The following is a 12,139-nucleotide window of genomic DNA, read 5'->3' on the forward strand; positions in this document are numbered from 1 at the left end:
GCGAGGAGGCAACGACGACGGCAGGCGTCAGCGATCCGGGGCGGTGGCATCGACAGGGTCGGGTGCGTGGTCGCCCCGATCTCGATCTAGATCGGGGAAGTGAGGGGAGAGTGGGGGAGTGGGGATCGGGTGAGGGTTTCGGTGGGTGAGGAGATAAGGAGGAGTGGGGGAGTGGCCGGCTGGGCCTGGTGGGTTGGCCCAGTGGGGTTGTGGCCTGCTGGGCCGAAGCCCAGTGGGGGGGGGTTGCTTTCTCTCTTTTTTTAGCTTTGTTTTCTGTTTTCTTTTCTTTATCTATTTTCTTTTAATTTCTATTTTATAAAATATAAATACAACTCCTAATTTAATGTTATAATTTATTCTACTGCCCCAAAAGTTTGACACCTAATTAAAATAGTTTGCATTATTATTATTTTTAAAAGGCATTTAATTAATTGTCATAGCTGCTATTTTAATTAGTTTAGAGCCTTTAAACATTTTATAAAATTTGTGGTTTCTCCACTAGTATTACCCATGATTTATTTGACACATTTTGGACATTTTAGTTTTAATGTTTGAAAACTTTTGTTGTTCGCCTAAATCCAAATTTGATTTTGAAATGTTTTGATCTAACATGTGTTTAGCAATAGTGACAAGGGTGACAAGGCATCATTAGCAGGGTTTTACTGTAGCCTAACTATCTGGGCGTCACAAAGGTACACATCAATAACATGTATATCACATATACCTTTGTTCACCTTGCCATCCTTCTTATCCGCCAAATACTTGGGGCAGTTCCGCTTCCAGTGACCAGTCTGCTTGCAGTAGAAGCACTCAGTTTCAGGCTTAGGTCCAGACTTGGGTTTCTTCTCCTGAGCAGCAACTAGCTTGCCGTTCTTCTTGAAGTTCCACTTCTTCTTCCCTTTGCCCTTTTTCTTGAAACTAGTGGTCTTGTTAACCATCAACACTTGATGCTCCTTCTTGATTTCTACCTCCGCAGCTTACAGCATTGCGAAGAGCTCGGGAATAGTCTTGTTCATCCCTTTCATATTATAGTTCATCACGAAGCTCTTGTAGCTTGGTGGCAGTGATTGGAGAATTCTGTCAATGACGCAATCATCTGGAAGATTAACTCCCATCTGAATCAAGTGATTATTATACCCAGACATTTTGAGTATATGCTCACTGACAGAACTGTTCTCCTCCATCTTGCAGCTATAAAACTTATTGGAGACTTCATATCTCTCAATCCGGGCATTTGCTTGAAATATTAACTTCAACTCCTGGAACATCTCATATGCTCCATGACGTTCAAAACGTCGTTGAAGTCCCGATTCTAAGCCGTAAAGCATGGCACACTGAACTATCGAGTAGTCATCAGCTTTGCTCTGCCAGACGTTCATAACATCTGGTGTTGTTCCAGCAGCAGGCCTGGCACCCAGCGGTGCTTCCAGGACGTAATTCTTCTGAGCAGCAATGAGGATAATCCTCAAGTTACGGACCCAGTCCGTGTAATTGCTACCATCATCTTTCAACTTTGCTTTCTCAAGGAACGCATTAAAATTCAACGGAACAACAACACGAGCCATCTATCTACAATCAACATAAACAAGCAAGATACTATCAGGTACTAAGTTCATGATAAGTTTAAGTTCAATTAATAAAATTACTTAAGAACTCCCACTTAGATAGACATCCCTCTAATCCTCTAAGTGATCACGTGATCCAAATCAACTAAACCATAACCGATCATCACGTGAGATGGAGTAGTTTTCAATGGTGAACATCGTTATGTTGATCATATCTACTATATGATTCATGCTCGACCTTTCGGTCTCTGTGTTCCGAGGCCATATCTGCATATGCTAGGCTCGTCAAGTTTAACCTGAGTATTCTGCGTGTGCAAAACTGGCTTGCACCCGTTGTAGATGGACGTAGAGCTTATCACACCCGATCATCACGTGGTGTCTGGGCACGACGAACTTTGGCAACGGTGCATACTCAGGGAGAACACTTCTTGATAATTTAGTGAGAGATCATCTTATAATGCTACCATCAATCAAAGCAAGATAAGATGCATAAAAAGATAAACATCACATGCAATCAATATAAGTGATATGATATGGCCATCATCATCTTGTGCTTGTGATCTCCATCTCCGAAGCACCGTTGTGATCACCATCGTCACCGGCGCGACACCTTGATCTCCATCGTAGCATCGTTGTTGTCTCGCCAATCTTATGCTTCCACGACTATCGCTACCGCTTAGTGATAAAGTAAAGCATTACATCGCGATTGCATTGCATACAATAAAGCGACAACCATATGGCTCCTGCCAGTTGCCGATAACTCGGTTACAAAACATGATCATCTCATACAATAAAATTCAGCATCATGCCTTGACCATATCACATCACAACATGCTCTGCAAAAACAAGTTAGACGTCCTCTACTTTGTTGTTGCAAGTTTTACGTGGCTGCTACGGGCTTTAAGTAAGAACCAATCTCACCTACGCATCAAAACCACAACGATAGTTTGTCAAATAGACTCCGTTTTAACCTTCGCAAGGACCGGGCGTAGCCACACTTGGTTCAACTAAAGTTGGAGAGACTGTCGCCCGCAAGCCACCTATGTGCAAAGCACGTCGGGAGAACCGGTCTCACATAAGCGTACGCGTAATGTCGGTCCAGGTCGTCTCGTCCAACAATACCGCCGAACCAAAGTATGACATGCTGGTAGGCAGTATGACTTATATCGCCCACAACTCACTTGTGTTCTACTCGTGCATATAACATCAAACCATAAAACCTAGGCTCGGATGCCACTGTTGGGGAACGCAGTAATTTCAAAAAAATTCCTACGCACACGCAAGATCATGGTGATGCATAGCAACGAGAGGGAAGAGTGTTGTCTACGTACCTACGCAGACCGACTGCGGAAGCGTTGACGCAACGTAGAGGAAGTAGTCGTACGTCTTCCCGATCCGACCGATCCAAGCACCGTTACTTCGGCACCTCCGAGTTCTTAGCACACGTACAGCTCGATGACGATCCCCGGGCTCCGATCCAGCAAAGCGTCGGGGAGGAGTTCCGTCAGCACGACGGCGTGGTGACGATCTTGATGTTCTACCGTCGCAGGGCTTCGCCTAAGCACCGCTACAATATGATCGAGGTGGAATATGGTGGCAGGGGGCACCGCACACGGCTAAGGAACGATCTCAAGGATCAACTTGTGTGTCTAGAGGTGCCCCCTGCCTCCGTATATAAAGGATCCAAGGGGAGGGGCTGGCCGGCCAAGGGGGGCGCGCCAGGAGAGTCCTACTCCCTCTGGGAGTAGGATCCCCCCCCCCAATCCTAGTTCGAATAGGACTCCTTGAGGGGGGGCGAGAGAGAGGGGGCCGGCCACCTCTCCTAGTACTAATAGGACTAGGGAAGGGGGGAGGCGCGTGGCCACCTTGGGCTGCCCCTTTCTCCTTTCCACTAAAGCCCACTAAGGCCCATATAGCTCCCGGGGGGTTCCGGTAACCTCCCGGTACTCCGGTAAAATACCGATTTCACCCGGAACACTTCCGATATCCAAACATAGGCTTCCAATATATCAATCTTTATGTCTCGACCATTTTGAGACTCCTCGTCATGTCCGTGATCACATCCGGGACTCCGAACTAACTTAGGTACATCAAAATGCATAAACTCATAATAACTATCATCGTAACGTTAAGCGTGCGGACCCTACGGTTCGAGAACAATGTAGACATGACCGAGACACGTCTCCGGTCAATAACCAATAGCGGGACCTGGATGCCCATATTGGCTCCGACATATTCTACGAAGATCTTTATCGGTCAGACCGCATAACAACATACGTTGTTCCCTTTGTCATCGGTATGTTACTTGCCCGAGATTCGATCGTCGGTATCCAATACCTAGTTCAATCTCGTTACTGGCAAGTCTCTTTACTCGTTCCGTAATACATCATCTCGCAACTAACTCATTGGCTGCAATGCTTGCAAGGCTTATGTGATGCGCATTACCGAGAGGGCCCAGAGGTACCTCTCCGACAATCGGAGTGACAAATCCTAATCTCGAAATACGCCAACCCAACATCCACCTTTGGAGACACCTGTAGAGCTCCTTTATAATCACCCAGTTACGTTGTGACGTTTGGTAGCACACAAAGTGTTCCTCCGGTAAACGGGAGTTGCATAATCTCATAGTCATAGGAACATGTATAAGTCATGAAGAAAGCAATAGCAACATACTAAACGATCGGGTGCTAAGCTAATGAAATGGGTCATGTCAATCAGATCATTCAACTAATGATGTGACCTCGTTAATCAAATAACAACACCTTGTTCATGGTTAGGAAACATAACCATCTTTGATTAATGAGTTAGTCAAGTAGAGGCATACTAGTGACACTAAGTTTGTCTATGTATTCACACATGTATTATGTTTCCGGTTAATACAATTCTAGCATGAATAATAAACATTTATCATGATATAAGGAAATAAATAATAACTTTATTATTGCCTCTAGGGCATATTTCCTTCAAGACAGTCCTGAGGTAATAACACATCACAGATCTATTAGTCTCTGTAATGTGGTTTACAAAATGATTTCAAAGATGATTGCTAACAGACTGAAGAGAATTCTCCTAGAAATTATTTCTCATACATAGAATGCATTCGTACCTGGAAGACTTATTACTGATATGTACTGGTGGCATATGAGTGTTTCCACACTATAAAAAACAAAACACATGGGTCTTCTAGTTTCTGTGCAGTAAAGCTGGACATGAATAAAGCTTATGACAGAGTTGGATGGATTTTTTTGGAAAGGATGATGTTGAAGTTGGGATTTCATGAGGAATTGGTCCAGCTAATAATGGAGTGTGTATCTTCTGTCAGCTACAGGGTCCGCTTCAATGATACCGAGACAGATGAGTTTACACCCACCAAGGGTCTTCGGCAGGGGGGTCCTCTTTCACCGTACCTTTTTTTGTTATGCTCGGAAGGACTATCTAGTATGCTTGCTTATGAGGAAGAAATTGGGAATCTGGAAGGTATTGAAGTGTGTAGGAATGCCCCTACTATTTCAATCTTCTTTTTGCAGATGATTCCCTAATACCGATGAAAGCAAACATGCAATGTGCAAACACGTTGAAGAGGATCTTGGATGCCTATTGCAGGAGTTCAGGTCAGATGGTGGGTAATCCCAAACCTAGCATTTTCTTTAGCCCTAATACTACGGTTGGTGCAAGAGAAGAGGTATGCGGGGAACTAAACATTGTCACGGAGGCCCTGTCAGATAAATATTTGGGGCTCCCTACTATGGTGGGGGTTGAAATAAGCGATTGTTTCCGGCATCTTATTGACCGGGTATGCCAGCGCCTCAAATGTTGGAAGGTGAAAGTTCTGTCTTTGCAGGGCAAGGAAAATTTATTAAAATCGGTAGCCCAAGCAATACCATCTTATGCAATGCCCGTATTCAAACTGCCTAAAGGAATTTACAAAACAATCACTGATGAGTTGGATGGATTTTGGTGGGGTGACAATGAGGACAAGAAGAAGATGCATTAGTTCGCATGGTGGAAATTATGCGTACCGAAGAAGAAAGGGGAATTGGGATTTAGAGACCTTCACAGTTTTAACCTTGCTATGTTAGCAAAACAGTGTTGGCGACTGGTCCAGAACCCTGACTCCTTATGTGCACGCGTTTTGAGTGAAAAGTATTATCTAGACGGCAACATTTTGAAGGCAGGACCGAAGAAGGGTTCATCATACACTTGGCAAAGTATTGTCGTGGGCATCCAAGCGTTCCAAAGGGGTTGTATTTGGCGTGTTGGGTCGGGGTCACAAATTAATATTTGAAGAGATCCTTGGATACCAGAAAGTCCTTCACAAAGGTAATCACCCCGAGAGGTGCATCGATGCTCGCTTAGGTTGAGGAGCTTATTAATCTGCATGATGGGCAGTGAGATGAAGTGTTGATTAGAGATATATTGTCCCCGGCGGATACCAATAGGTTTCTTCAGATTCCGTTAAATGTTCAGCTTGTGGAAGACTTTGTTTCTTGGTACTATGCACGGTCGGGGACGTTCTCAGTCTGATCAGCCTATCACATAGAATTTGAACATCAGTTCAGGCAGCGACTTGTGCGATCAGACGGACAGGGGAATATAAACGCTAATACAATATGGAAAGAGATTTGGAACCTCAAAATTCCAAGGAAGATCAAACATTTTGCATGGAAGGCACTAAATGGTTCACTTCCTTGCTACGGAATTCTTGCAAATAGACACATACCACTCATCCCTTAATGCCCGTTCTGTACGACCGGTATTGAGGATATCCAGCATTGTCTGTTTACCTGTAAGAGAGCAATGGTGGTTTGGTCAGAGCTAGGGGTGAAGGACAGGGTAGAGGAAGTAGTACGACAAGATCACTCGGGGCCTATAACTGTCAATCTTGTGCCGGACGAATGCAGTCATTGACAGGCTGACTGCTGCAAAACATATGATGGTAGCCGCCTGGTACCTATGGTGGCAACGACATTAGCATGTTAAAAGCGAACCAATCCAGACCCTTGACAGAGCCGCAATCTCTATTAAGGTTTTGGCAACGAACTATACCCGGGCTTATACGGCTGGACAACCAATGAGGATCCATGATCATATGTGGAAGAAACCGACTAGTGATGTGGTTAAAATGAACATCGACGCGGCGTTCCAAGCTGTAACTTTATCGGGTGCAACTGGCGCTATTGCTTGGGATGGGAGAGGGAATTTTATTGCGGCTGCAACATGGTTTGTTCCTCATGTGGTCGGTGTTGATTCTGCGGAGATGATAGCAATTCGGAATGGACTATATCTAGCAGAGAGGATCGGTTGCAACAAAGTGACCATCGAGTCTGATAGTAGCTTTGTGGTGGAAGTGGTTCAACAATCGACACATATGTTGGTTCAGACACATATGTTGGAGGTTTTTTCCCAACATGGGTGGCAGCATAACCTCCGGATCGATCCACCGCCGAGTTCGACATAGGCAAAGTGTCAGTCCATAGGACTCTACTGTTGCCGTATTGTCGGTTTTCTTACCTTTTCTAGTGTCAGACTTTGATGTTTGACTGTGTGCATTCTAGTTATGCAGAGGCCGGGTGTTACTCATAATGTTTTGTATCCGCTTGATGCTACATTTGAGATAATAAAATCTCCCTTTATCAAAAAAATGTTGGTTCAGATGTTTCAATGATGCTCGAGTGCAAACAGTTAGCGATGGACTTCGTAAGTGTTTCTTACACAGTGCCCAGGTGAAGCAAATGAAGTAGCTCATAGCCTAGCCAAGAACTCATTTAGTGAAAATTTCTCTGTTTTGGGAATCTATAATCCCTGATTTTATTTCTCATTCACTTGTAGACGATATGTCCATTATATAAGAAATAAAATCAGTTGCTTTAAAAAAAGTAGCTAGGGTTCTAGAGCTAGTTACAGTAGTTGAAGAAAAAGATGATGCCCGATCCACGGAATGTGCGAGCTACTTATGGGCAGGAAATGACCCACGGCAGTTAACTGAAGCGCAGTGAACAAGTTTTTTTTTTTTGCGAAACAAGATTCAGTTTTTAACTGTTATAAATTTGTCGGACGGTAAACAGGGGAGCTGAGCGTCGACGTGAGCCGTTGGTTGATCTGGCGAGCTTCAATCGCAGCCGTCCATCGTATCGTTCTCTTCGTGCGTCGTTTCTTCAGTCCGTGTCTCGCTGTCGATTTCTTCAGTTATCTTCAGGTTCAGATTAGCAGGATCCTGAGCCTGACACCGAGTCTTCCTCGATCGACCGTCTCCTACCTGGACTGGACTCTCGTTCACTTCCCTTTCGTCTCGGACTTGTTTCAGCGACTCCGATTGAGAACTCCGACACCAACCCCCTACTCCAGGAACAGGGAGGAAGAACCTATAAAGGTCAGCCTCAACTTCCTCCTCACATCGCACCACGAGACCAAGGATCCAAGGATCGTTTACCCACTTTCCCAAGGAAAACAACTGAAACGAATCGAGACAATCCCGCTTGCCATGGCGAGCCAGGGCGACGCGAGCGGGAAGAAGGACTACTCCACGGCGATCCTGGAGAGGAAGAAGTCGCCGAACCGGCTGGTGGTCGACGAGGCGACCAACGACGAGAACTCCACCGTCGCCCTGCACCCGGACACCATGGACAGCCTCGAGCTCTTCCACGGCGACATCGTCCTGCTCAAGGGCAAGAAGCGGAAGGACACGGTCTGCATTCTGCTCCCAGACGACACGTGCGACAAGACCAAGGTCCGGATGAACAAGGTCGTCAGGAAGAACCTGAGGGTCCGGCTCGGCGACGTCGTCTCCGTCCATCAGTGCCCGGACGTCAAGTACGGGAAGCGCGTGCACGTACTCCCCGTCGACGACACCGTCCAAGGGATCGCCGGAAACCTGTTCGACGCCTTCCTGAGACCCTACTTCCTCGAGGCCTATCGTCCCCTCAGGAAAGGGGACCTATTCCTGGTGAGGGGCGGCATGACGAGCGTGGAGTTCAAGGTTGTGGAGACCGACCCTGCCGAGTACTGCATCGTCGCCTCTGACACGGAGATATTCTGTGACGGCGAGCCTGTCAAGCGGGAGGATGAGGAGAGGCTCGACGAGGTCGGCTACGACGATGTCGGCGGAGTCAGGAAGCAGATGGCCCAGATCAGGGAGCTGGTCGAGCTCCCACTGCGCCACCCTCAGCTGTTCAAATGCATCGGTGTGAAGCCTCCAAAGGGCATCTTGCTGTATGGGCCACCTGGGACCGGCAAGACCCTCATTGCCAGAGCGGTGGCTAATGAAACAGGTGCCTTCTTCTTCCTGATCAATGGTCCGGAGATCATGTCGAAGATGGCCGGAGAGAGCGAGAGCAACCTCAGGAAGGCGTTTGAAGAGGCCGAGAAGAATGCGCCGGCCATCATCTTCATCGATGAGATTGATTCCATAGCACCAAAGAGAGACAAGACCAACGGAGAAGTCGAAAGGCGGATCGTCTCGCAGCTGCTCACTCTCATGGACGGGCTCAAGTCCCGCGCACATGTTATTGTCATGGGTGCTACCAACCGCCCGAACAGCATCGACCCTGCTCTCAGAAGGTTTGGGAGGTTTGACCGGGAGATCGACATTGGAGTCCCCGATGAAGTTGGGCGGCTTGAGGTTCTCCGGATTCACACCAAAAACATGAAGCTAGCTGAAGATGTTGAGCTGGAGCATGTCTCGAGGGACACTCATGGGTATGTCGGCGCTGATCTCGCCGCCCTATGTACCGAGGCTGCTCTTCAGTGCATTCGCGAGAAGATGGATGTTATCGACCTCGAGGATGACACCATTGATGCTGAGATACTGAATTCTATGGCTGTCACCAACGACCACTTCAAGATTGCACTGGGGACAAGCAACCCTTCCGCCCTTCGTGAAACTGTAGTGGAAGTTCCAAATGTCTCTTGGGAAGATGTTGGCGGTCTGGAGGGTGTCAAAAGGGAGCTGCAGGAGACCGTCCAGTATCCGGTGGAGTACCCAGAGAAGTTTGAGAAGTTTGGCATGTCTCCCTCCAAAGGTGTTCTGTTCTATGGCCCTCCGGGCTGCGGCAAGACCTTGTTGGCCAAGGCGATTGCTAACGAGTGCCAGGCTAACTTCATCAGCATCAAAGGACCGGAGCTGCTTACCATGTGGTTTGGCGAGAGCGAGGCCAATGTGCGTGAGATTTTCGATAAGGCAAGGCAGTCGGCACCATGTGTCCTCTTTTTCGATGAGCTCGACTCGATTGCCACCCAGAGAGGAAACAGTGTCGGTGACGCCGGAGGTGCCGCTGATAGGGTGCTGAATCAGCTTCTTACCGAGATGGACGGAATGAATGCCAAGAAAACCGTGTTCATCATCGGTGCCACCAACAGGCCAGACATCATAGATCCTGCCTTGCTGAGGCCGGGGCGCCTTGATCAGCTTATCTACATTCCTCTGCCTGACGTTGAATCCAGACTCCAGATCTTCAGGGCCTGCCTCAGGAAGTCTCCTGTGGCCAAGGACGTCGACCTGAATGCACTCGCTAAATACACGCAAGGGTTCAGCGGCGCAGACATCACGGAAATCTGCCAGCGTGCGTGCAAATACGCCATCAGAGAGAACATTGAGAAGGACATGGAAAAGGAGAGGCGGCTGAAGGAAAACCCTGAAGCCATGGAGGAAGACGAGGTGGACGAGATCAAGGCTGCTCACTTCGAGGAGAGCATGAGGTATGCACGCCGGAGTGTGAGCGATGCTGATATTCGCAAATACCAGGCCTTTGCTCAGACGCTGCAGCAGTCCCGTGGTTTTGGCACCGAGTTCCGGTTCGCTGATCAGCCGGCGGCAGGAACTACCTCTGCGACAGATCCTTTCGCATCCTCTACCACAGCAGCTGAAGAAGATGATCTGTATAGTTAAATTGTCTGTTGTGCCATGAACTTACTGTATTATATTATGCATCTGTAAGACATATAGGAAGATTATATAAGATACCCTTTCAATCAAAAATATTGGATTGTTCTGATATCTTGTTTGATGCATTGGGAAAGTAGGATGTAGAATTAGTTGGTCCTGAATGCATGAGAATACCCTCTTTAAGTAACTTTAAGAGTGGTGCAAACTTTTAATGAGGGTGTACCAAAGCAAAACTCTGATATTTGTATGTGCAGTGTTGTGATATACTTATATATATACTGAAGTTTGAAGATTGTATCCTCCACGTAAAAGAAAGAAAAAACATTTCCTCGTCTCCTATTCCAGTTACAATTCTCTTGTTCTCTAGAGGCTCCATCAAGGGCATTAGCAATTTAGCGTTATATGTGATGATATTTTTCTTTCTTGTAAATGTACTAGTTCAAAAATCTTCTGTTATACCGCACCTCTTTTTTCCGCAAAAATGATTAAACCTCTACTGAGAAATGCCGCAGCCTCTCCAGAATGTTGACAAATTAGTTTAGTAGTAGCTGAAAGTTTCTGCAATGCACCAAAACAATTTTTTGGATTCTCCAGCATAACTGAAATAATTTGCAAGGTAATAGATTATTCATGTTGATGTTGAATAGTTATTCACTGCAAGGGCTACCTTTGACATCCGCTGTCGCGGCAGCTGAAGACAATACAATTTATATAGTTGAATTGTCTATTGTGCCATAAACTTACTCCTAAGAAGAGATACAAACCTTTGATGTTCTCCATGTAGTACCTTTGCTGCCCGCCTGCTCCACGGGCTGTGTTGACTAGCACCACCCTAAGCACCTTGCATTTGAATAAAGTACCTTCAGAAGTTGAGAATTTCCTCTGGCTAGTATCTCATAACAAAATGATGACCATGGACAACCTGAAAAGGGGAAAGATGAATAAAGGAGAGGATCGTGTCTTTTGCTCACAAACTGAAACTGTGCATTCATCACCTGCTTCTTTGATTGCTTAGTTGTTGTTCTTAAAAAAGGATTGTGTAGTTACTAAGAATATCTATGGCTGCATGCATCTTCATGATGCAGAGGCCGGGGCCTTGTCTCCATTTCCAAAAAAAGTTACTAAGAATATCTGGGAAATTACCCTTTTCTGGCTCCACATTGGGCACTGATTATGAATATGTGGCTAATTTTTGGGTTTCTGTTAAAAAAGCACTCTACTCTTGCTCAAGTAAAGATAAGGAACCCGCCAGAGGATTTCTTCGGTTTCGGCAGGGAAGCCATTGGTTCATATTATGCTATGATTGAGGGACCTTCTCGGTTCAAAGCTAACAAATACTCCCTCTGTCCGGAATTACTTGTCGCTCAAACGGACGTAGAGAAAGGTCTCATTTGGCATTCAATCGCTAAGAGCAGCCACAAATTTAACTTGCAGTGCAGTTTGTGCCTGTGCTCTTTGGTGCACCTGGAAAATTAGAAACACCCTCGTCCATATAATAAGCAACCAGCATATTGATAATATCAGAGACAATTCAAATAAATAGGATCACAAGTTCACAGCAGCTTCTCACACTAACCCAATCGATTTATTTCTTTGTTCTTTCCTTCAAGGTAAATGAAACATGGTAATGGAATGAATCGTTGCGTGGTAATCATATCAATGTTAAACACCAGTGCCAACTGGCACCAAAAAC

At 46.1% G+C, this 12,139-nt stretch overlaps 1 protein-coding gene across 1 annotated transcript; it reads left to right on the plus strand.

The window, feature by feature from the left end:
* The first annotated feature begins 7,975 nt into the window (after nt 1–7,975).
* Nucleotides 7,976–10,685, plus strand: LOC123136981 (cell division control protein 48 homolog E-like). Its single transcript, XM_044556524.1, has one exon. The coding sequence runs from the start codon at nt 8,047–8,049 to the stop codon at nt 10,447–10,449; it is 2,403 nt and encodes an 800-aa protein (XP_044412459.1). The 5' UTR covers nt 7,976–8,046; the 3' UTR covers nt 10,450–10,685.
* Nucleotides 10,686–12,139: the final 1,454 nt, after the last annotated feature.

This window comes from Triticum aestivum, chromosome 1A (assembly GCF_018294505.1).
Source record: "Triticum aestivum cultivar Chinese Spring chromosome 1A, IWGSC CS RefSeq v2.1, whole genome shotgun sequence".
In the NCBI taxonomy this organism is placed as follows: Eukaryota; Viridiplantae; Streptophyta; class Magnoliopsida; order Poales; family Poaceae; genus Triticum; species Triticum aestivum.